This window comes from Taudactylus pleione, unplaced genomic scaffold (genome assembly GCF_031769625.1).
Source record: "Taudactylus pleione unplaced genomic scaffold, aTauple2 ptg000016l, whole genome shotgun sequence".
Lineage (NCBI taxonomy): Eukaryota > Metazoa > Chordata > Amphibia > Anura > Myobatrachidae > Taudactylus > Taudactylus pleione.
This window is the reverse complement of record NW_028284418.1, coordinates 10,419,639-10,445,349: the sequence shown is the minus strand read 5'-3', so window position 1 is coordinate 10,445,349 and position 25,711 is coordinate 10,419,639. Positions and strand designations below refer to the sequence as shown.

At 42.5% G+C, this 25,711-nt stretch overlaps 1 protein-coding gene across 2 annotated transcripts in view; it reads left to right on the top strand.

Moving 5' to 3' along the window:
* The window catches only part of SDK2 (sidekick cell adhesion molecule 2), a 764,937-nt gene that overhangs the window by 573,332 nt on the left and 165,894 nt on the right, over positions 1 to 25,711 (top strand). For both annotated transcript variants that reach the window (XM_088474541.1, XM_088474538.1), the window contains exons 17-21: positions 2,523 to 2,704; positions 5,525 to 5,640; positions 22,415 to 22,610; positions 23,687 to 23,785; positions 24,426 to 24,617. In XM_088474541.1, the coding sequence (XP_088330667.1) occupies positions 2,523 to 2,704; positions 5,525 to 5,640; positions 22,415 to 22,610; positions 23,687 to 23,785; positions 24,426 to 24,617 (785 nt within the window). The remainder of the gene's footprint in view (positions 1 to 2,522; positions 2,705 to 5,524; positions 5,641 to 22,414; positions 22,611 to 23,686; positions 23,786 to 24,425; positions 24,618 to 25,711) is intronic.

The window sequence follows — 25,711 nt, the reverse complement described above, 5'->3', positions numbered from 1 at the left end:
CCTAAAAATTAGGACAATCTTAAACTACACAGGTTCCAGGGCTGGCTCCAGTGGAAATTGACAGTCTGCCAAAAAACTGTGAGAAAGCTACAAAAGTATCTTTTTAACCTCAGTCTGAGCAAACTTGATAACTCATGCAAGTTCATATTAAAGCCAGAGCTTCTGTGTTTGTATGCAAGGGCGTAACTAGAACTTTGTGGGCTACATAGCAAGTTCGTAAAAGGACCCGACAAGACGTAAAAAAAACACATACATTTGCCCATACAAAGAGCACATTCATGTTATGCCACACAGTCCCCATTCAGGTTATCTACACAGAGCCCATTCAGGTTATGCCACACAGTAGTACCCATTATGCCACACAGTAATGCCCTTTACACTACACCAGTGATTCCCAACTTCGGTCCTCAAGGTGCACTAACAGTCCTGGTTTTAGTGATATCCATGTTTCAGAACAGGTGGTTAAATCAAAATAACTGAGGTACTAATTGAGTCACCTGTGCTCAAGTATGGCTATCCTTAAAACATGGACTGTTAGTGTGCCTTGAGGACCGTGGTTGGGAACTCCTGCACTTCACAGTAATGCCCCTTACACATTATACCACACAGTAATGCCCTTTACAGATTATGCCACATTGTAATAGTGCCCCATATAACACATTATTCCACACAATAGTAGTGCCTCTTACACATTATGCCCCCCCAGCAACTTGCTTCCCCGTGTCCCTCCAGCAGCCTCTGTCTCTCCGTGTGCCATCAGCAGCCAACAGGTGTGGATTTGGGGCCAGGTCGCAAGCTAATTACAGCTGGCACACTGGCAGGCAGTGGCAGACATGGACAGACAGCGCCGGAGCAATTTGAATCTGGTGCCGGTCGTGAGCCAATCAGAGCTCACGGACCTGCAGCCAGTCATGAGCCGCCACTGCTGATTGGATAGCGGTTTGCGAGCTCTGATTTCCTTGCAAATGGCGGCACTGTCTCTCCATGACTGCCTGCCAGTGCGCCAAAAAAATTACACTTGAGCTGGCCCTAGCTCCAGCCATAAATGACAGTGATTGGTGGATGGCCAGCATCATGCACCAATCAGTAATCTAGCAGCCAAAGCATTGTATAGTCAGTGTGCTGTGGCTGAGGCATAGCTTGTGTATGGAGGAGCGTCACGTGACTGGCAGCCAGGAGTCTGATAGAGACTGCTTCTCTGATCTGATTGAGGTAGTTCAGTATCCTTTGCCTGACTCCCAGCTGCAACACTAAATGGCTAAATTTGTACTAGCCTTGGGGGCAGATGCCACCTTGCCCCCCATCCCAGTCTACCCATGTTTGTGAGAAACAAATAAGGATTAAGTAGGGTCAGGGCCGGCTCCAGGGGGAGCCGCGCCCTGTGCAGGACGGGACTTATGCACCCATTACAAAGCTGCTCGATCGAAAATGGGAGGGGGTGGCCTAATTACCATAGGTTACGTCCCCTAAATTAAGTTATTTGGGGGCACTCCAATCTACCGTGGGTGCAAATTTAAATTTTAGGGGCCTATTTATCATTGATTATTTGCGGCATATCGCCCCAAAACACACACATGTTAAAGCAGTCATTTACCTTCAGGTAACTTTAATTTATTGGCTTCTACATGCTCTTGTGAAACCAAATTAATTCTTTTATCTTAACTATTTCATGTATTTTTATTGTGTCTGTATAAGGCCTCCACTGCTCTGTGCTGGATGTACAGAATAGTCCAAGGACAACAATCATAAGATGCGCTTCCAAGCTAGAAATCAAAGCTATGTATTATCTAAAGTTGCTGGAGTCTCACTGGCTCTTTCACTCCTAGGTATTGATAGGATAGTTATAGCACACACTGTTGATGAGTGAGGAATAACAAGATGAATAAGGACTGGAAGGGGATTAGTGCACATCTGACGCCCCAGGGAATAAAGGTAAATCAGTCTCCACAGGGGAGAACAGTACATCAGACACAAAGCACAAAGGGGAGAAGGGTACATCTAATGCCCTATCGGAGAATAGACCAGACACGCATGGGGAGATGGGTACATCAAATATAACAAGGGAAAAGGGTACATCAGACACAACAGGGGAGAAGGATCCATCTGACGCCCCAGGGCAGAAGGGTACATCTGACACCCCAGTGGAGAAGGATCCATCTGACACCCCAGGGAAGAAGGGTACATCTGACACCCCAGGGGAGAAGGATCCATCTGACGCCCCAGGGGAGAAGGGTACATCTGACGTCCCAGGGGAGAAGAGTACATCAAACACGCCAGACGAGAAGGGTAGATCATACTCGCCAGGAGACAAGGGTACATCTGACATATAAGAGGAGAAGGGTATGTGAAGTAGACATCAAATTTTATGAGAATCCAGAATAACAGAGCTGGCTCCATGTGTATTGATGAAAGAGAGTTGTCAACACCATCATGATAACCATTGAAAATGTTACCTTCTTTGACTTGCTCTGTTCTGTGTCCTGATTCAATCTGTATGGAGCTCACTCTATCTGTCTCTCCAGATACTGGCTCTCCGGCTTGCCTGTAGACTACCAGTACAGAAATCTGTCCAGCCCGGATATCAACAGCTTACTCCTGGAGGACCTCATTATCTGGACCAATTATGAGATTGAGGTTGCTGCATTTAATAGCGCGGGTCTGGGAGTGTTCAGTGTAAAAGTGACTGAGTGGACCTTGCAGGGAGGTGAGATGACCTGACATTTTAGAACAGTGTGTGTTTTGTCAAATGGGTGTGCTGTTACTGAATGGAAATTACAAACATTACATGATTGGATACTATTGGGTCAATCAGTTACATGCGAGGGTGCAAGTTGCCGTTGCAACAACGTGAAAACGCCGGCAATGGTACCACACCTCACACCCTTTGAGGCCCGCTACTAGCCCGAATTCGCATAATTTTGCTCGGAGCCATATGGGGCTTTGAGCACCTTTATGCGAATTCGGGCTGCCGTAAGGTGCGGCCATTTCTACAATGACTCGCACCCACGAGTACATCTCGTGCAATTGGATGGACCACTAGATTTGTATGTAAAGTGTGTTTATATAATATATACCTATTCTCCCCTGTATTAAGCCAAGTGCATGGAGCAAATACATCTGTCAGGGATCAAGATCTGCCACTTATGTAAGGCTTATGTCTGCCAGTAACCGGAATCTGTGTGTGCATTAATTGGCTGTAGTAATTGGGACCTATGCCATACCTATGCAAAATGGTGCACAGTCTGGTGTTCCAGCAGCTTTACTCCCACATAATCAATTGAATTTCACCAGTTTCAAGGCCACAAACATGTTATGGCGCAATAACCAAATAACCTTAATTCCAATTTGTGGATAGAAACTTTAGGTTTGTGAATGTTAATTGCAACAGTTTAGCGTTCGTGTTTGCTGCTTCCCATTAATGTTAAAATGACTGTAAATATTTAACTTTTTAATTTTTTTTAATAATTTTAGATTAGACATTTCTCCAAATTTTGGTAATGATCTAATGAACTGGTTCGAGAATCAATATGCTGCTGGCTTTAGTAACTCTAGTGAATAATCAATATGGCTTCCTTTGGCCCTTATTGTAATCAGGATTGTGCTTCTTGATGACTTTAAATTATTAGCAATGCTTTTTTCTGACTTACTCTTTCCCTGTTCAGCAATCTATTTAATAGTTGTTTAATTCCATTGTCCTTGGAAATGGCAGATTATTATTAATAATATTGTAATTTATTTTTAAAGCACTGGACGGCGGAAAACACAGCATAGTGTGGCGTGTGGCTCACTGTAGAGACTGTGGGCCTGATTCTTTACAGATCGCAACTGCGATTTGCTATAGCGATTACGCACACAGTCTCACTCCGATAGTATGCTAATCCATTGTGCTCGCTATGCCACCGCAACACAACATAAGGGTGCCCACTTTACCTTACACACATCCGTAATCCTTAGCAAGACTGTGAAACCTTCGATAACTTCGAGTACCATCGCAGCCTCACGCACACTTGCACAAGCTCTGTCCTTACTCAAGAATTGCTAACTTCATTGCACGCTATCAGGCCTCAGGCTGCGTAGGGCATTGCGGTGGATAATTTATGTACGCCCAAGCAACGGCATTGAAACACACTAGCATGCCTGCGTTTCCCGACCATCCCTCCGTCACCACCCACAAATGGCACTTCCTGTCATTCGCTCTGCGATGGGTCTGCGTAGTCACTGCGATAGCAGTCCTGATCGCAGTTGCTGATTCCCACACTCGCACTGCGATGCATACGCATGTGCAGTACACAACAATCGTCCGATTGCGTCCGCATTAGCAGTTGTGATCCTCGCTGAATAAGGCTCTGCGACAGTAATGAGGATGTATCATGGTGAGTAGCATAGGTGTGACTACAGTCAGCACTAACGGCCTGATTAACTACGGATCGCTATTGCGATCGTAGCTGCAATTACGCATACAGATCTGCTGCGAAAATATGCTAATGATTGCAATCGCAAAGCCAGCATAGAGACCTCCACTACCGCTATCTCACATCCGTAACACCTTGCACAGCTGCGTATACATGGGTATACATGGGTAACATTGAGTAACATCGGACCCTCATGCACAATTACAGCAGGCCTGACCTGTCTTACAAATTACAACGCTCGTCACACGCAGTGAGTACACAAGCTGCGTTTGCCATCGCAGTGGCTAATTTATGCACACCCAGGTAACGGTGTTCAATCGGACAGGCACGCCTGCGTTTCTCTGACCATTCCCACGTCACCACCCCTGAACGCTGAAGTCCCGTACCTTGATCTGCGATGGCTTTGTATCTGCTAACTCGCGCACTGTGGTTCATACACATGCACAGTACGCACCATCGGACGATTTGCGTACACTGTTGCAATTGCGATCCGTAATTAATCAGGCCCTAAGTTTAGAGATGGATTTTCAGAGAGAAGTTCGATATGAAGGCTGGGAAAGTCTGCTCAGGCATGGTAGGGAATTCCATAGATGGGCAGCAACGCAAGAGAATTCTTAAAGCCGGGTGCTGAAGGAATGTTGCATAGGAAAGAAATGAACTAGAAAACAAAATGTATCACAAAGACCAATGGAGTGAGAACTTTATTGAAGAGAGTGAGAAAAGGATAAAGTAATGTATTTAGCATCAGCTGTAAGAGAGGAGGTTCAAATCAATGTATTATTATAATCAACTTTAGTGGTTTCATTTAATTGCTGCTGTAATAAAAAGGTGCTCTGGAATTATGAATACATTGCTGTCATTGGGCAGTCATTGGCCTTGACCTGTACAAACATCTGGTTTAAACAGCCCAGGTTGTGGTGAAGAGTGTAGTACTTTAATTATATTGTTGATACTGCCAGTTAGCAGTATACACAGTTGTGTGTTGTTTCTGGTAGAAGATGCAAATACAGTAACATTATTTATAGGTGCAGTTATGTTCTGTAAACAGATTTGACACTGCATTTTCAGTATATGACCTTATCATGAGTCTGATATCTCATCTCTACTTTCAGTACCAACTGTAGCCCCTGGAAACGTAAAGGCAGAAGCTGTTAATTCAACCACCATCCGTTTCACCTGGAGCCCTCCTAGCCCACAGTTTGTTAACGGAATCAATAAGGGATACAAGGTAATGTACACCACAACGTTCATAAACAGTACAAACTCTGGTCACACGCACAGCCTGCATACAGAGATGAGCGATAGGCTGGGTGTACATCAAAAGGAAGTGTACCCCAGCCTACCCGAGGCTCGATGGAACGATATAGTGGTCGTCTGTACACACTGCACGATCCGGTGTATGACAACATGTTATAGCCATCCATCCTTCACTTACCTGCATGCCATCGTCAGTGACGTCGTACCATCTAATGTGCAGCACAGCTGTCGGGACGATGTCACTTACAATGTACATGCATGCGCGATTGTTTGCACACATTAAGCAATATATATAGCTTTACGATCCACGTCAGAATGACAAATCATCCAATATATTGTCTAATGTGTACCCAGTCTTAACCAATACAATATATGGAAGACGGTTTTAATATTTTTAAATTACTAATTACAACAGTGTTTAGCTCTGCCGAGCCCTCTCACTTATTCTTTGACACTAAAGAGAGTACTATATAAACCAGGCTGCAGTAACATGTTGTGCAATAAGTATCCAGCTGTTGCTCAGCCATATTCCAGCATAGCCTGTCAGGTTAAAGCTGGCAGAACATGCTAGCACAGAACCATAGGTGACCCTCTTTGACTATTCTAAATCTCCTGTTTGCATTCATACATTAGAATTGTGAATGTTTATGTAATGTATTCATATAATGTGCATTATTTATTTCCACAGTCTCTGTCCTGTGCATTTGCAGTATATAGTCTACACATTTGATTTTTTTTTTTTTTTCATTTTACACACTACAATTTGAATACCTAATGTACATAATCCAAGTTTCATTATACATTTGCATACCACCCAGAAAGGTTACAGCTAACTGCATTTTTTTCTACACATTACACTTAATTTTCATGCATAGGTACGGCTTTATTCCAAAGCAACCTGCACTAGGTGTGTTTCTACAGTTCATACAACTATTATACTATACATGACATTGACTGCATTATTACACACTGCTAGATTTATTTATACACATTGCACTGGTTGCATTATTACACGCTGCTAGATCTATTTATACACATTGCAGTGGCTGCATTATTACATGCTGCTAGATCTATTTATACACATTTGCAGTGGCAGCATTATTACACGCTGCTAGATCTATTTATACACATTGCAGTGGTTGCATTATTACACACTGCTAGATTTATTTATACACATTGCACTGGTTGCATTATTACACACTGCTGCTAGATCTATTTATACACATTGCAGTGGCAGCATTATTACACGCTGCTAGATCTATTTATACACATTGCAGTGGCTGCATTATTACATGCTGCTAGATCTATTTATACATATTTGCAGTGGCAGCATTATTACACGCTGCTAGATCTATTTATACACATTGCAGTGGTTGCATTATTACACACTGCTAGATTTATTTATACACATTGCACTGGTTGCATTATTACACGCTGCTAGATCTATTTATACACATTGCAGTGGCTGCATTATTACACGCTGCTAGATCTATTTATACACATTGCAGTGGTTGCATTATTACACACTGCTAGATTTATTTATACACATTGCACTGGTTGCATTATTACACACTGCTGCTAGATCTATTTATACACATTGCAGTGGCAGCATTATTACATGCTGCTAGATCTATTTATACACATTGCACTGGTTGCATTATTACACACTGCTGCTAGATCTATTTATACACATTGCAGTGGCAGCATTATTACACGCTGCTAGATCTATTTATACACATTGCACTGGTTGCATTATTACACACTGCTGCTAGATCTATTTATACACATTGCAGTGGCTGCATTATTACACACTGCTGCTAGATCTATTTATACACATTGCAGTGGCTGCATTATTACACACTGCTGCTAGATCTATTTATACACATTGCAGTGGTTGCATTATTACACACTGCTGCTAGATCTATTTATACACATTGCAGTGGCAGCATTATTACACGCTGCTAGATCTATTTATACACATTGCAGTGGCTGCATTATTACACGCTGCTAGATCTATTTATACACATTGCACTGGCTGTATTATTACACCCTGCTATATCTATTTATACACATTGCAGTGGCTGCATTATTACACACTGCTGCTAGATCTATTTATACACATTGCACTGGCTGCATTATTACACCCTGCTATATCTATTTATACACATTGCACTGGTTGCATTATTACACACTGCTGCTAGATCTATTTATACACATTGCAGTGGCTGCATTATTACACGCTGCTAGATCTATTTATACACATTGCACTGATTGCATTATTACACCCTGCTATATCTATTTATACACTTTGCACTGGCTGCATTATTACACGCTGCTAGATCTATTTATACACATTGCACTGGCTGCATTATAACACCCTGCTATATCTATTTATAAACCTTATTCTCAGAAATAATTAGTAGCACTTGTAGATCTATTGTGTTATATACACTTGCTGCATGTCGGGTCCCGTCTCCTGCGATGTCGTGCTTGGTACACATAGACTAATGTGTACCCAGCTTAAGGTCTGTATATACACAAGACAGTCGCAACGACCCAGGCCATCTGGTGTAGATTTGATTTGTATTCCAGGACCCTACATTTACTATATATTGTGTAAATGCAAAACAATCAGTAAGTAAAAGAGCGCATACAACATATTGGGTAAAATATTCTTTAGGAAAGCATTACTTTTCCCTTTCCATGCCTCAGAAATTTATTCCAGGCTTTAATATTGCTTCTAGAGTACATATTAATCAGATAATTTTTAAGAGGGCATTGATATGCAAAGGCTGAGTGCATGGCTTTTTGGCCATTACATTAAAAAAATGCAGCCTTACATAAGGCTGTTTGCTGATTCTTATATAGTGGGGAGGAATGTAGGGGGTGTCGCGATCGCGGTTGGCTGGTTGGAACGATATCGTCCTGGTGTATGGCCAGCTTTAGGATTCCGTGAAAACTGGGTTTGAGAAACACTGATCTATACATATTACACTATCTGCATACTTACATAAAGCTGGATCTATTTATTCAAATTGGGCTATGGAACAATGCATCCCTACAGTGTATTTAATTTTTTTGAACTGCCCCAGAGAAGCACTCTGCAACTACTCTTGTAAGTCCAGACAGAAAAGGGTGGAAACAGTACTAAATACGTCACAGGAAATCTGCTTGCTATCATTTTACAACCACCTTCTTTAAGGATTTCAACTTTGACACTTATTTTTTAAACTACTACTCACCTTCCTTTATGTTCTATATGTGAGGCTGATAAGATATCAGTCCTGTCTTTATTTAATGTGTCACTATTGTACATTTGAATGTCTTTATTACATTGGAAGAAAACTTTAATTTCCAGTATGGTGGCTGATTCTGAGTTGGGAGCAAACTTGTTGCAATACAAGGGGCACAAAAAAAGTATTATTTTTGCAAGTAGGGTAAATACTGGCTGCTTTTGCATGTAGCCCACAAATGCTGGACAGCTTTATTTTTACAATGCAATTTTGACTTGAGCTATAACACGCCCCTCCTAAATTTAAAGGCCCCACTCTTCTGCGAACCTCAGACGCCAGGGTCACGGCATCGGTGAAATCCAACATGTTGAATTTCCATGATTTGCCGTTTTTAACATTTCACTGGTTCCCCAACACATTGGTGAACATCAATGACCATGATCATCATTTCCGAGTGGCGGAGCAGCGGTTCTTGTTGGGGGAATCGGCTACATGGCCAACAAATGTATGGGGCCTTTAATCTCTCTGCACATTTTAAATATGCCCCACCTGCAGTGCAGCATGGTATTACCCAGGTGCAAAGTTACTTTTTTTTTTTTTTTTTGCTCTGCTCCCAAATAAGAATCAGCTCCATGAAATTCTAGATGGTTCAAATGCATATAGAAAAGTTTAGGTTAATCTCCACTACCTCCACGGGTGTGTGAAGTCTAGAATTTTTGGAAGGATAAAAAGGCTTTGTCTCCTGCCACCAGTAATGCTAGGTACAGTACATACTATACAATTATTGGCCCGATTTGCTAATAATCGACTGATCGGTCTAATTTATTGTATAGTGTGTATGAACGATCGTTTCAGCATTTCACAGATTGAATGGTTAAAGAGTGTCTACAAACGCATTCCTTCTATTATACGATTGGTCGGCCAAGACAGAAAATCTCCAGATATAAAGCGGAGTGTGTTCATTCTCGATAATCGGCTCATATTCCTATGTTTTCCTGTTATGGGCAGACAGATGCAAAATCAGTGTGGTGTGGCCGAAAATCGGTAACTTCTAATAAAAACTTGCATAATGTGTAGCACAGATATTGGGTTTTCGATTCGCCGAAAAATCGTCCCATTTGCCTGCCTGATCAAACAAATTGGACAGTGTGTATCTAGCTTAACTGTGCAATGTCTTTGCTGTTCACACTGGAAATTCATGTAAATATATTGTCCTGCTAAATTGAATTTCCTTTTGTATTTGGGCAATATAAGCAAGCCTACATTCATGGGAATCAGAACATGGGGGGCGGAAGGGGGCGGCTCACCTCCCCCCCCCACGCAAAAAAAAAACATTTGAAAGGCCCGGCAGTCGCGGGCGGTCAGGGGCTGTGCTGTATAGCAATAGGCTGCACGGCTCCTGCACCGCGCAGAAGGAGGTGTAATGTGAGGTCTTTAAGTTAGAGCACCGCACATCACACCTCTGTGTGGTGCTGGGGCTGTGCAGCCTATTGCTATAAAGCACAGCCCCTGACTGTCTGCAGCCGCCGCTCGGGTAAGAGAGAGGGAGGGAGGAGGGGGCAGGGCGGGCTACGCAATGTTTTTATGTTGCCCCCCCAACACAAAATCGTTCTGATGCCCCTGCCTACATTCACCCCATTATCTCTGCACCTTTCTTCCAATGCTGACATCCTGACGTGCTGCAGTATGCGCTTCATGGAATAATTTCATAATCTCATAAAATAGGCACATGACGTCCCAAAAAGTAATTTGTACCGCAGATCTGGAATTGTGCACATTTGTAAATGTCCTAGCTCTATTCCAGCACATTACTTATACAAACTGCATTCGCTAAATTCCCAGTCAGAGTTTTACATTACCGTGACTACAAACTCCACTTTTTGTTGCTAATTAATTCATATATTCATTTAACAAAGAATTATTGTTATTCAATACAGGGAAGGAAAGGATGGCCTAATGGCCCCTTGATTACTTCCTATTGCAATTTATCAGCATTTACATTAATTAAACTAATTTACATAAATCCTGTACAATGCAGTATGTGCATGTAATTGGCCGAGAACTCGATAGTAATGAAGATATTTAACATCCATATTAAATTGTAATTAGTATTTCTGATTAGGAAATTTCATTCTAAAAATCAGGGTCTAATTAGCTGCTCTTGGCCTGCTTCAGTCCTGGCAGTTACATTGCTTTATGTATCTCGTAAATCAGGGGATAACTAGTCAGCAAGAACTCCTGGCTGCTTCTAGCCCATTAAAGGATCAGACAAGATTGAGTGATAATAGTTCACTTAAACGAAAAATACTAACATGTCAATTCTATAAGGCAAAAATGTAAATAAACCATAGTATCTTCTAACTCTGCCTCGTTTATGGGGAACGTGGAGGCGACAAGGAAAAGAAGGTGGCCAGGGCTTCATGAAAGGTTTGGATGGGAGGGACAGTAATGGATGGGAGGGGCAATAATATCACCGAACTCTCACCCTGCCAGTCCGTGCATACGGATGAGAGCTGGGATTAATGATGCGATCTGCATCAAATCCCCAGTCGTCTTGTTACAGATAAGTGTACTCCAGTAGAATTGCCTACTCTCTAGAGTCCTGGAGGTCTACCCCTAATTCTAGAGTCCACTGGACAACCCAATTAAGTGACTGTGCCTAGATTCACCTAAGTCCCTACCTAAACATTCTATTGTGAATTCTTTATTTAGGCTGCTGGCTCAGTACGCCCTATAATACTGTAAAATGTAATGTTTGGCGCATTAAGAGCTATGTGCAAAATTTATGTTATATGTAAATCTGTTTAAAATAAATGAATTTATAAAATTAAAATCAGGAGTAAAGATCACTCATGTGAATGGAAGATCCTGTTGGCGTTTGAGCTGTCTAAACCGATGGATGATACGGGAAGAGGGGGGGGGTGGCATTGGATCGATTGCATTCCCTGGCACAGTCCGTTTCTGATCCTCTCCCCGTCCCTTACACTTTTGCAACTTCCATTCTGCAGTCTTTCTCAGCTACAGTGTCTTAATATGGTACAGTAGATTTGTTGTTGCTCAGAGTGTTGTGTATTTTAAATCAAGTGGATTAAGGGTGTGAATCAATTTAGGACGGAATTGCAAAGCTGCACGCCTCAGCTTGCGAAGGCTGGCCGGCTTGCAAGGCCAGGAAACTGCGTCTGTGGATGCAGCCCCTGGTCATGCCACTCCTGTTTCTGGGAATGCCAGCCGTCCCCACCCCCGCACTGCCCTTTAAATGCCTATGCCTGACAATCAGGCAGAGGCATAGAAGGGGCTTCATGCGATCATGTAGGACCCGTTCTGCACATTCACAGAAAGAGACCTACACACGCACAGATTCACGATAATCGGGAATCTGCATTCAGCATTGCACATGCGTGCTTAATCAGTCCCTGAGGCAATGAAGGCTTTTATTAACATGGTGCAAATACACACTGTATAATTATGCATAGCTCTCCAGTTAAATGTTTGACTGTGGCACATGTAGTCTGCAGTTCAAATCCCCTGAATGAAACTGTGCAGTATGCATTTTAATACAGGGAAATTAATGTACATGTATATGTAGTTTTAGTTTTAATTATATTTGTAGTGTAAGAGTATAGAAGGTATACAGTCAGAATGTCAGCATGTTTACGGTCAATGTCAAAATTCACTGATATCATTGAATTCAAATCAAATTCATTGATAGCAGATTGTAGACATTGATTAGGTCAACATGGTTAAAATGTCCACATAATTGCAAAATGTTGACAGTGACAGAATGCCGACATCTGAAATGTTGATATTGTCATAATGTCGTCATTTCCATTAGTGATAGAGATAGAATTAGACTAAATGCACAGTATCGACATTTCAACAATGTTGACATTACATTACTGTCAACCTTATGGCTGTAGAACTTCATAAACCTGTCAACATGTTCAATGTTGACATTACAACCCTGTTGACATTCTCATGTTGACAGAATTTATGCTCACATTGTGATTGTTGTAAAATATACCACACCTGTATAGAGTACAGACTAAGGGTCTGGAATACGAATATATTATTAAACCTCCTCCCTAAAAGAAAAATCCTTATTTGCCCCTGGTCTAAACTACTCATGAATGTTGGGAATGGGAGAAGACAGCTCTGTGAGTCCCACTGTAGTTCCATTGTACAACCTTCTGGAGCAAGTCTGTGAGAAGAAATCTGGTGGAGGACATGTGGAGCAGCAGTGGTCTGGTAGCACTGGAATGGGTCTAATTATTGGCAGAGTTTGACTATTCTTCTGAGTGATGTAAGTGTGCAGCAGATGTGCATATGGAGGTGAGCCCACACGGCAGATTGCCTTCACCAGGGAGTCAGTTTATTAACCAAGTAGGGTCCATACACGCAGTAATACCGATTGGGGCGCCCTTAGATGCCACCATCAGTCGCACAATTGAAACTTGCACCAGTCCTTTGGCAGGTGCTGTTCCACCATCTGAGTATGGCCACCTATGTGGTTGAGCGTCTGTGAGCCCAACCATTTCACAGACACCCGTGACACTTCTATAACCCACCCATAAGACGGATCATCTCCATGCATGCACTAAGACACAACCCTGTCACCAGGCCCGTCAAGAGCTGCGTCGGGCTCCGGTAAAAAGGGGGCATGGCCTAATTGAAGGAGGCGTGGCCACGCCCCCTTAGGTGAAAAAGAAAAGGAAAAAATTTTGCGGCGCTGGTGAGGGGGGCGCAGTGAGCCCCCTCAGCCCAGCGCATAACCAATGGGGGGCACGATCAGCTTGATCGTTCCCCCCACAGGTATAGGAGACTGCTGTGGCGGCTTGTTAGCAGCCGCGAGCAGTCTCCCAGTGCAGCCCAGCACACAGCAGCGTGTGCTGGGCTGCTGTGATGAAAGGGGGGGGGGGGGGCGGTGCCGGGGCCCTCCAGTAAGCCCGGGCCTGGGTAATTTGTACCCTCCCCCCCCCCTCGACGCCCCTGTCTGTCACTGCCCAGGAACACCCACTGCATTTGCAATACACATCCCCCCCTGTGTGCATCTGAAATTGCAACTGCAACTATGTGCGGACACAATCGAGACACATGCGCGGTGCAACTGAGACGAATGCACGGTAGCAAATAATTGCTCAGCTACGTCTGACATTGGCAGTGCGTCCACCTCTGATACACTCTGCAGCCTAGAGCGCAGCATACAGCTTTGGAGCATTCTGGTGCAGAGGCCTGTTGTGTGGCTTACACGCTGCTTGCAGCCGCAAGCTGAGTGGTATAAATAACTAGCAGACAATACAGTCAGCACAGGAATTGCTAGGTAGTTTAGTAGGGGATGACTGTTTGGCCCAGGGCTGTGGCCACAACTGTTATTAATAGTCTTTAGCAGAAATCAAATGGGGTCTCTTTATCAAATAGAAGCGTTCCCTAATCTTGTAGCTGAATTTAAGGATTTAATTTTTTTTTATTTTTTTTGTCATCCATAGCAGCCAGCGGTGGTTATCGTCTCCAGCTGCCATCCTAGGAGCTACTTACCATAAAAATCTGTAAAGGGCAGCTGTCGCCCAATGCTATCACAATCTCAGAATGGTGATAGGCTGTGATACTAAAGTATATGATAAATAAAATAAAGCATGGCATTTGTTTACTATTTTTTCCAGTTTACCTTTTTTTTAATCTGCACTGCATACCCAGTTTCCACTGAAACAAGTACAGTAAGTCTAAGCTGACCTATTCCAGGCCTACATCGAGACTACAGAAAATATCTTCTAACGCTGCTCTGATAAACAGACCCCTGAATCATTCACATGCTGTAATAGAAGAGAAATCGGGAAGCATACTACATATACTGACAGTGTGTGCAGCACTGAGTCAGGCAATAGTCATGTCATTTGCTAGAAACTAATAATATCAGTGGTGCTGGCTGCTCCAGTGCTTCATGAGGAAGTTGTACCCATCAGTTTGTAGGAACATGCATGCAGCAACTGTATAGCAAGTGGGTGACTGGTGTCACGGTCTATATAAACCACTCTATACCTGGTTGGGGTGTTGACGCGTCCTTTTATGCAGAAAGGAGGGAGACTTGATAAAAGGCGCATCGATGTCTGAAAATGCAAGCACTGAAAGCAAAGACTTACGTGCACATTCCTTGTAATTATTTTACTACCTAATGATCTGACCATCTGAATATTGGCTCAGCTCACAGAATGGCTGTTTCTATTTTATGTATGCAGTAGGTGCTTTTTATTACGGCTCTGATAATAACTTGGATTTCTGTTTATACTCTGCCAAGCCCTGTGCCCTTGTTTAAATATGAATGTGTATTAATATCACACTGAATTTATTGTATTTGTGTGTAGTAATGTATCATTCATGTGTTGGAGTTCTTGGTGCATTTGTGTTTTCAGCACCATATTTCATGTGAAATTCCATGTGCTGTTTAAAATTCACAGCAACAGTATAGCACATTCTCTTTTGTACTCTTAACTCTAACTCTTGTATATAATGCAGATATTAACTGTGCTTGCTGCAATAAATTCTGCATTGTATACAGGACCCAGGAGTATTTCAGTAATTACACTATTTATGTACTGCATGCATATGTCATTTATTAGCTCATTGCCCTGCTGCCTGGATCCACATTCAGTGTCGCAGCACTGACATCTAGTGGACTTTAATGTGAAGTGTGGGCCCTTTGCCAAGCTAACTCACTTGTCCTTGTAATGTAATAATAAGATTCAACAATCCACCTAATGCAGCTAATCTGTTACTGCGAGTCAGTGAGAGCAACAGAGCTTGCAAAACACACATCTCAGATAAAGCACAGTCTACAAGGGGAACATTTAACAGATTCTGTTTATACAGTCCAGAAAAACTGCGTCAAGTGATTGTATGGATAGAGCAAACAATAAAAGTGAATTAGCAACAGTACGGAAGGGAGACTTTATTGTTGGTTGAGTCAATACTGATGACAAAGCAGTCTAGCAATACACTTGCAGAGCCTCCATTGCAACAGTATTGGTTCAGCCTACAAATATGGCTGCAGCAGTGATCTCCTTGATTCTTAATGATTTTAAGGGCTGCATTATCGTGTATAAATACTGGTTTATGCAATGCATAAGTAATGGGTATATTAATATGTAGTGTTCTGTATGAGTTAAATATCACATTATGCCTGAATGGAATTAAGGAACAATTAATGGGGATAAAAAACTTGTATTCATAGAAACAACTTTACTCCATACTTACAAACTCTCCCTGATTGTCAGGGAGACTCCCTGACATAGTAACAATTTCCCTGACCTCCGGAAATGGAACCATTATTATAATTTCCCTGCATTGGTTATAAGGCACAGTGATCCCTATGGCTATATGCATTTTCTGAAAAGTATCGGTGTATTTTCATCAGGGCCAGATTAAAGGCCACATGGGCCTAATGCTGAAAACGATTATATTCTGAGAAGGGGAGGAGCTGTGACCAGTGCTGTGTGGGTGTGGCCATTGCCACATGGGTGTGTACACGTCCAGCCCCAATGTCTCTCTACGGTCGTAACAAAAAAGGGAAATATAAATGCTATTTATATACTTAATTATTTGTAGTCGACTATATGACCTGCTGGGTGATGTCATTTTCATGCTGCCATGATGGCCTATTTTTATGTGGAGGCCTGGAGCTGTAGTCCCATCCACCTTATTGTTAATCTGGCCCTCATTTTCATCAACAAATAGATCTTACTATCTGCTTTGGGGCTCATTTACATTTGTATGTACGTCAGTATTATGACACGCCTCTTAGATGTATCAGTACACGTCCACTTTACCGCCGCGCTCATAGGAGTTGCTTACACAATCTCCCTGAAATGCTGTTTCAAAAGTAGACAAGTATGGGTTACTCTTACTAGATGTGTTATGTAATAGCTACAGCTATGTTCTCTCTATTGTTATTGCTTACTGATAGGTGGTTTACATGTTTCATTGCCAACATACATATGTAGCCACGCTCATCTATCCTGCTATGTGTGTGCATCGTGCAGGGTCCGCTCCAGGGTTAGTCGTGCCCTGTGCTGATCAGGTGTACCACACTCCTTGGGGGCATGGCCTAATTACCATAGGCCACACCCCCTTAAGTGGTGATATTTGGGGCGTGCTCGCAATGCCCACCTCCCGTGTAACATCAGGCTGGGGGAAGCCCAACTCTCGTCACTAGCTGGGCCTCCCCCAGCCCTCTCCCGGCACTGAATGGATGCTGTGTGCATGCGCGCAGCATCCAATCAGCCTCCAGGGTCCGGCACAGCTGCGGCGGCGGTACCCAACCTCCGGACCAGACCACCCGCTGGCCACTTCAGCCAACGGGTGGAACAGCAGGACAGTCCTGTCCCACTGAAATCGGGATGTTGGATGTTGGAGCCGGCCCTGGCATCGCGGCATGGATGGCGCGACTAGTGTGTTCGCGTCTATAGCATACGTATGCTTCAATGGAGTAAACGCCGGATGCGACAATTCACAGCCTAGAGAGTGCTGCACTATGCCGCGATGCGTGTGCCCATGCGTACGCATCGCGCCAACGATGAGCGTGGCTACATCTGTAGGTATAAATATCAAGTAATTTATGTTTAGGTAGAAACTCTGCAGAGCCTATATAGAGCCTGATTCTGAGATTTACACAATGCCGATATTTACACAGTTGTTAGCCATTGCGCCAATGCTGTACTGCGCATGTGCAGTGATTGTATTGTGATCACGCTCGTACAGAGGATTCACTTGCAAAATGAGTGACAGGTAGTCAGCATTTGGGGGGGGGGAGTAACAAGGCGTGGCTAGGCAAACGCAGGCGTGTTAGGACGGTTTAAACACCATTTCATGGATGTGCATAAATTAGCCATTGCGATCTCCTTGGCAGCATGAGAGCTCTCTGTGTGTCAGGAGAGCTGCAGTGTATGAGGCATGTCAGACCTGGCTTACAAGCTGCGTGGCTGCCCGATCTGCGTCAATGTTACCGATATTTATGCTGTTGAATGGATATGAGAAGGCAGCAGTGGGCGTCTCTAAGCTTGGCTAAGCTTTGGAAAGCATAAGTATAAGCAACTGCGATCCATAAGAGATCGCAGTTGCGATTGTGTTAGCGTAAATCCCGTAATCAGGCCAATAATTTGTATTAGCGTCTGCACACATTGGTACCACATTCACCTGCAGTAGTAAAAGTGCTGCTTTCTTGGTGCTAAAACAGTTAAAGCATGGAAGCTTGGGGTTGTTTGAGGAGAGGCCTGTGAACCACTGCTGTAAAATACCAGATGGGTTATTGGATGAAAAAAAGAAGTAACAGCAGCTGGAGGTTTGGTTTGAATTTGTATAGGGAAGGAAAGAATGCTGTAATGTGCTATTACGTGGCCAGCAATGGATTCTCATTCTGCACAGAATGCAGGCAGAGAAGTGCAGACGATGGTACAAAAAGCTCCATTGGACTAGCTGGTCTGACTAAGTATGAGAACCTCAGTGTATGTACCTTAGGGTTTCATTTACTGATAATAGAGGAGATTTGGGTATATTTGCAGAAGGGGGAAGTTATGTTGGTCTATGTGGGAATCTATAGGGAAATGCTGAATTCTGCTAACAAAGGGCACTTAAAGGTATCTACACTGAAAAATGATGATTCCTAATTAAAATGATTGTTTATGGTGGTTATTGCAACTGTCTTGCTGTAATAATTCCTGATGCTTGAAATTGGACATCTGCCTAAAATCGCCTTTTGGAAACTGTGCGATGCGGAGGTGTAATTTCACAGGTTGATTGTAAATAACGTCGCTTCCTTAGCTGCATTTTTATCCATGAAATAAACATTTTGCCCAGTTTTCCTCTATTTGTCTGTCAAAATGACAACAAGAGGGTGTGTCTGAGGTATAGGCAGTATAAGGCAGACATCCTATAAGAAGTCCGAAGTTATTTCAGTTACACTTGGTGTAACCTGCATTTTAATTGGTCAACAATTTTTGGAAGAGAGTTCATTTTTTTTTTTTTTTTATTGAAATACAGGGAAGAGAGTTACATTTTAAGGAGCAATGCCTTCAGTGAGATACCTTCACAGAGATTTTGAAAAAGAGATAATGATTTGTAAGGGGATAGCTAATAAATATGACTGTCAGATGCATGCTTAAAAGGTACTTTAAAAAAAAAAGTCTGTGGGAGCACAATATTTATTAGTATTTTTCTTCGCTTGTACGACAACAAATAATTTGCTTACCTATTTCTGGTGCAAAAAAGGACTTATTTTTGTGTGTCTTAGATGTGATTTACAAGATTAACAGACAATGGTATAGAAAAACATGGTCACAAAGTCTGCAATACAATTTGAAAATTGCTAAAGCAGGATGTTACTTTTGAATTACCAACAATGATTAAACATGAACATGGTACATGTCATTCAATATTTGCAGCAAATCCACTGAAAACACAAATTTTTGGGAGATACCGGTAAATATGAAGTAATCACCCCAATGTACCATGGAAGGACCACAGCATATATGGAGATCCCTCCTTTTCCAACAGCAGCCCCCATAGAAACTGCTGTCAGATTTACCAAACTCTGGAATGTGAAGCCACTGTAGCCTATGGGGCTATATCTCACAAAACTTACCAGGAGAGGATTCCTCAGTAGACTGTGCATGCGCATTGTGGGGTCCTGATAGAGGAGTGAAATGACTGCTAATGAGGTCACTTCACTCCGAACACATTGAAGGTATGGGCTCCTTTCAGAGCCCCTATCCCTGCGTGTGAGCTTTAGTACATTCGTGTGGTATATAATTTCTTATTGCCACATATAGCCTCGAAATTGCAATTATCAGGTCTAAATCACAATAATTGATAAATATACCTCAGATGGGCCTATTTAGAATGAAGTATCCAACTTGGGCGGGTTGAGGCGGTAAATACTTATGTACCGGAGCAACTGTCCCTGCGATCCCAAACAATGCTACCGCAGTAGCAGTGTTACTTACCCTTTCCCACTGTGCATGCATGACCTGAGTTCATACACACATAAAAAGAAAAAAACAAACAAATATATCTGAATACTGTCAATGTACAATATAGAAAAAAATTACTAAATATGTTGTTGCATCCAAGTCGACATACCAATATTGCACTGTGACAGTACATAGGACATCTGATTAAATGAAGCTGGAAATTAGGCAATTATCTATATTCCCAGCATCCGTTATCACCTGTAATGCATAGTGAGTGATTCTGATACTAGATGAAAAACGTGTCCAAAAACAGAACCTGCTAGCACATAGAAGGGATGTCTTAAACGGATGAATAAATCCTATGATAAAATGAAAATTGATAAGGTTGCAGACTCTGGAGCCAGAGATACTCCTAACAACCTCAAATTGAATCCTTAATCCCACTAGTTTGTAGGCTGGAACGAGCTCCCCAAATCCTTACCCTGTCAGGGTTTCCCAAAATGGTAGTGCAGCCAATGTGTGTGGCTAGGTCGCGCCGCTGCGGCAGCTCCCGACCAGACTGTAAGGCAGGGTGGCGCCGCTCCGGCGGCTCCCGACTGACCTGAGAGGCTAGGTCGCGCTGCTTCGGTGGCTCCCAACCGGACTGTAAGGCAGAGAAGATGAAAAAACCCCTGGCAAGGGGGAGAAACGCGTCAAGGATTCAGCTGACTGCAGTCTTCAAACACCTATTGTGTGGTATTTCTGGATTTACACACTTCAATTACTGGCGGCAGTTGCCATATTATACATCAGTATTTGTGCTTGGATACATCTGCGGTCACACACGTGGAGTCAGCAGTTGTCACTTTGTTTCATCTTTCCGGAGTCTGCATGCCGAGGTGAACTCTCCGCACATTGTCTCATCATCCCTGGTTCCCATAGTCCGGACGGGAGCCACCAGAGCAGTGCGACACAGCCTTACAGTCCGGTCGGGAGCCACCGGAGCAGCGCGACCTAGCCTCTCAGGTCAGTCGGGAGCCGCCGGAACAGCGCCATCCTGCCTTACAGTCTGGTCGGGAGCTGCCGCAGCGGCGCGACCTAGCCACACACATTGGCTGCACTACCATTTTGGGAAACCCTGACAGGGTAAGGATTTGGGGAGCTCGTTCCAGCCTACAAACTAGTGGGATTAAGGATTCAATTTGAGGTTGTTAGGAGTATCTCTGGCTCCAGAGTCTGCAACCTTATCAATTTTCATTTTATCATAGGATTCATCCATCCGTTTAAGACATCCCTTCTATGTGCTAGCAGGTTCTGTTTTTGGACACGTTTTTCATCTAGTATCAGAATCACTCACTATGCATTACAGGTGATAACGGATGCTGGGAATATAGATAATTGCCTAATTTCCAGCTTCATTTAATCAGATGTCCTATGTACTGTCACAGTGCAATATTGGTATGTCGACTTGGATGCAACAACATGTTTAGTCATTTTTTTCTATATTGTACATTGACAGTATTCAGATATATTTGTTTGTTTTTTTCTTTTTATGTGTGTATGTCTAATTGTATTATTGAACTGCAGTTCATTTATATATTCTTAATATATGTATAAATAAATTTTTATGATATATTTATCCAGACATGTGTTTTATGTATTGACATCAGCGCAGACACCTACTGTGTTGTTTATTTAAGTTTTGTGTGAGGTCAGTCTGCAGGAATTCCTCTGGTGTCAGCTGCAGGTGTTTATACTAGATAGTATCTGAACAAAAAGCGCGCCATATTTTCTTTTATGACCTGAGTTCATGCATGCGCTCGTCTGCAGGTCTTGCAGTGAGGAGGTGATGGAGGGATCCACTCGGATCCCTCTTCGAACCTTAGACCTAATTCCCGCAAGAAATCTTGATTGGTTCTCAGAAGCAAAACCCGAAAACTTTTCAGTTTGCTGAACACTAGGCGGCCCTATCAGTCTCCTAATAATGAATGGGCCCGGAAACTATTGTTTCTGCATGTAGGGACGCCACAATAAAACAGGTAATGTAAGAGAAATGTCAGAAGTAGCGAGGTTTTCTGGGGATGCAACAAAAGTGATGAATCTATTGAAGTACTTCCATGCAAAAGCAAAATGAGCTCCTTATAGCGATGCACTTTTGGATTTATCTTAAACAAAAACCAGGACAACATTGACTGAACAGCACCGCATTTAGAAACATGACAATGTTACTGAGATATTTTTACTGGTGGGTTTTGCGCGGTCATATAGATGTTATGTCTGTCACCGTCCAATAGATATAGTGGAAAAGGAGTTCTGTACTTACCTATGATTTAAATGGTACTTCCATGACAAATTACAATAATACATCAATTCCAATTACTGATAAGATAATCATTTGATGTGTTTCAGAAAATGACACTAGAACTATAACAGTAAGCTAGAATGGATAATTATAGACAAAGAAGAGTACTGCTTGCATCTAATGAATGATTTGTGGCAGTTGTGTCGCTGTATAAAACACTATACACAGTCCTGCAACAGACAGCACTAATTGACCTAAATTACCTGTTTTCTGCAGCTTATAGTTTGGGATCCAGCTCAAGAAGATGATGTTACCGTGGTCACAGTCCGACCCAACTTCCAAGACAGTACACATGTGGGCTTTATCGCCAACTTAAAGAAATTTCATAGTTACCTGACCTCCGTCCTTTGCTTTACCACCCCAGGAGACGGACCCCGAAGTCCTCCTCAGCTTGCCTGGACTCATGAGGATGGTATATCTATGTTGACTTACTAGAAAAACATTTTCATGCAGCTGAGGGGGTTCTGCTACATACCTGCTGATGCATAGCTTAGGTCCTCATCAGATTCATAACTCCAGCTCTATTACTCGATGCCTGGAAATAGATCATATGTATAAAGTGGCTTTCTACCTTCATATAACTATCATTTATTAGTTTGCACACACCCTCCTGCAATTTTTTATAAATATAATGTTATATTCCCACTGTGCTTTTGAGCCATTTATTGATATTAGGCAGATTTGTTTTTGTCTGTGGCCATGAGATATGATGAGAGCCTCTCTCTGGATATAATGGTTACTATTGCAGAGAGCAGGCTGGAGCTATTCTGTTTTCCAGCGCAACAAAAATAAACAACTCTGCCTGATGACATAAATGCCTTACATCTGAAGCGTGAAAGTCCCTTTAAAGATTTACCTACAGGAGCATAGGGTAATTGAGCCTTGGTTCATTAATTTTTACTGATGTATAACACCAATTATTGTTCCCAGGAATAACATAGTGCTGCAACTCATCTGTGTATCAAAGGCATCTATTGGATCTTGCAGAAAAGAGACATCATTATATATAAAATGGTTCAATTCTTAAGGCTGAACTACAATAATACTATAAAAAATATTTTACTCTAGTGCCTCTCCTATGGGCAGAGCACTGGGTAAACAGGCACAGATGAGAACATAGGGGGACCAATCACAAAAGAAGTAGGACATGTTTGCAAATCTTTTACCCACTGTAGGCAACAAGTACAAAAGAAAATACATTTGAAATATAGGATAGCTAGAGATCTTACAATCTAAATGACTAATAGAAGAAGTAGGAATAAGGAAGCAAGAACTATTCAGTAATTGGGAGCGATTAGCCAGGTGGCAGTAAGGATTGTGTGTGCAGGTCAGACTTATCTGACTGTTAGATGAAGGTCATGAGGCTTCTACGTATATGACAGCTAAGCATACTGTATATCATAACTAGGACTTGAAATTTGCAGTGGCAGCAACTTTCTCTGCTAATAAATGGTCTGACATCCTCTCTCATCTCCTGTATGATTCCAGTACCTGGTCCTGTGGGCAGCCTTGGCTTCGATGAGATACTGGACACCTCCCTCCGAGTGACATGGGAAGAGCCCACTGAGAAAAACGGCATTTTAACCGGTAGGTCATTAACACATTGTACCTTCTGTACTGGATATGCACAGTCAGCGATTCTGTACGTGCAGAGTTTCCTAGGCTATCACAGAGAGTCTTGTGGGGAGGTTAAAAGAAATGGGGCTTTTTCTAAATATTGCAAAGGGCCCACTTTATTCCTAACTACACTCTGTTAAGAAATCAGAAACTAGAGTTTGGCATAGAAAATCCCCTTAAAGGGTTATTATTATTTTTATTATTCATTTTTAAAACACGCTCGCGCAGTAGCACAAAATATGTTAATATTACGTGTGACTCAAAATCAGGCCCTTATTGTCTACAGAATCTCACATGTTCAGTGTGTATTGGGTAGAAATAAGTCTCTTTTATGTTGCAGAATACAAACACTTATCTAATAAAACTTAGTGTAAACACTACAATGTCCTGCAGAGGTTTGTAAGGCATAATCTTAACATTATTCACACAGCATGGGAAGACTATTTGGTAAAAGAGGAATGTTCCCATGATAGTATAAATCCTATATGTAGGAAAAACATGTCTTTACTGGTTGTTAATTGGTTAGATATCCACGGTCTCTTCTCTCTCATACTGGCATTTACTCAGAGGATGCCTCTTGTTCCTGATAATAGCTCGTTATGTTCCTTAGGATACAAGATCTCCTGGGAAGAGTTTAACCAAACCAACACAAGGGTGACACACTATCTGCCTAACCTCACCTTGGAGTACCGGGTGACTGGCCTCACTTCACTCACCACCTACACCATCCAGGTGGCTGGGATGACTTCCAAGGGCCAAGGAGCAGTGGCTTCCTCCACCATCTCCTCGGGTGTCCCACCAGGTCAGTATTGTGACTCATGCATGTATTCACGCATCCTCTATTTTTGGTGCCTACTGTAAAAAGCATGGACAATGCATAGTGATTTTGTTTTTTTTCATGCGATTTTCCATTGTAACCAAGGTACTTGATGATTAAATTGTTTTTTGTTACCAAAGACTACTGTTTCACAAGCAACGTAATCCTCACCTTATCATCTCTGTAATTGGACACTAATGGTCACAAGACAGAAAATAATAATAAATAACAATAAATCTCATTAGGAAAATCGTTACCAGGTGACTATAGGAGAGGTCAAAGAACAGAACCTTGGGGAATACCTACTGTTAGTGGAAGTGCGGGGGAAGTGGAGAGGTAAGGGGACTGCCAAGAGAAAAGAGTGTAATGTAGACCAAGGGAGTAAAGTTTGCAGCAGGTGGTCCACAGTATTAAAAGTAGCCGAGATGTCAAGAAGAATGAGCAGAGAGTAGTGGCCCTTGGATTTGCCAGCAAGGAGGTTGTTGCTAACTTTTGCGAGGGCAGTTTCAGTGGAGTGGAGAGGATGGAAGCCAGACTGAAATGCGTCAAGCAGGCAGTGATAGATAAGAAAGGCAGTTGTAAACAATAAACTTTTGGAGGCAATAGGGAGGAGAGAGATGGGTCGATAGTTAGAGAGAGTGTTAGGATTAAGGGTAGGTTTTTTAAGAATAGGGGAGACAAGGGCATGTTTGAATGCAGAAGGGACAGCACCTAATGAGAGGGAGAGACTGAGGAGGTATGCAAGATGGGAACAGGCAGAAGGAGAGAGGTAGTGGAGGAGGCGGGAGGGGGATAGGGTCAAGGGGGGATATGGAATGGGAGTGATGACTTCAATTAGTGAAATGTTTATTATAAAAAGTAAGGCTAAATTCCAGAATTTAGTAATTTAATCTATTAATGTCAATAAGGGGGAGATGTATCATCGGCGAAAATGTGGTAAAACCCCCGAAAATGCAGTTTCCGGGGGTTTTACCGCATTCCCCGTATATATTAAGCAGCAGAATGCGCTGCATTCTGCTGCTACGCGCTGCTAGGTAACGCCACCTTCAGGTGGTGTTACCCAATAGAAGCCTATGATC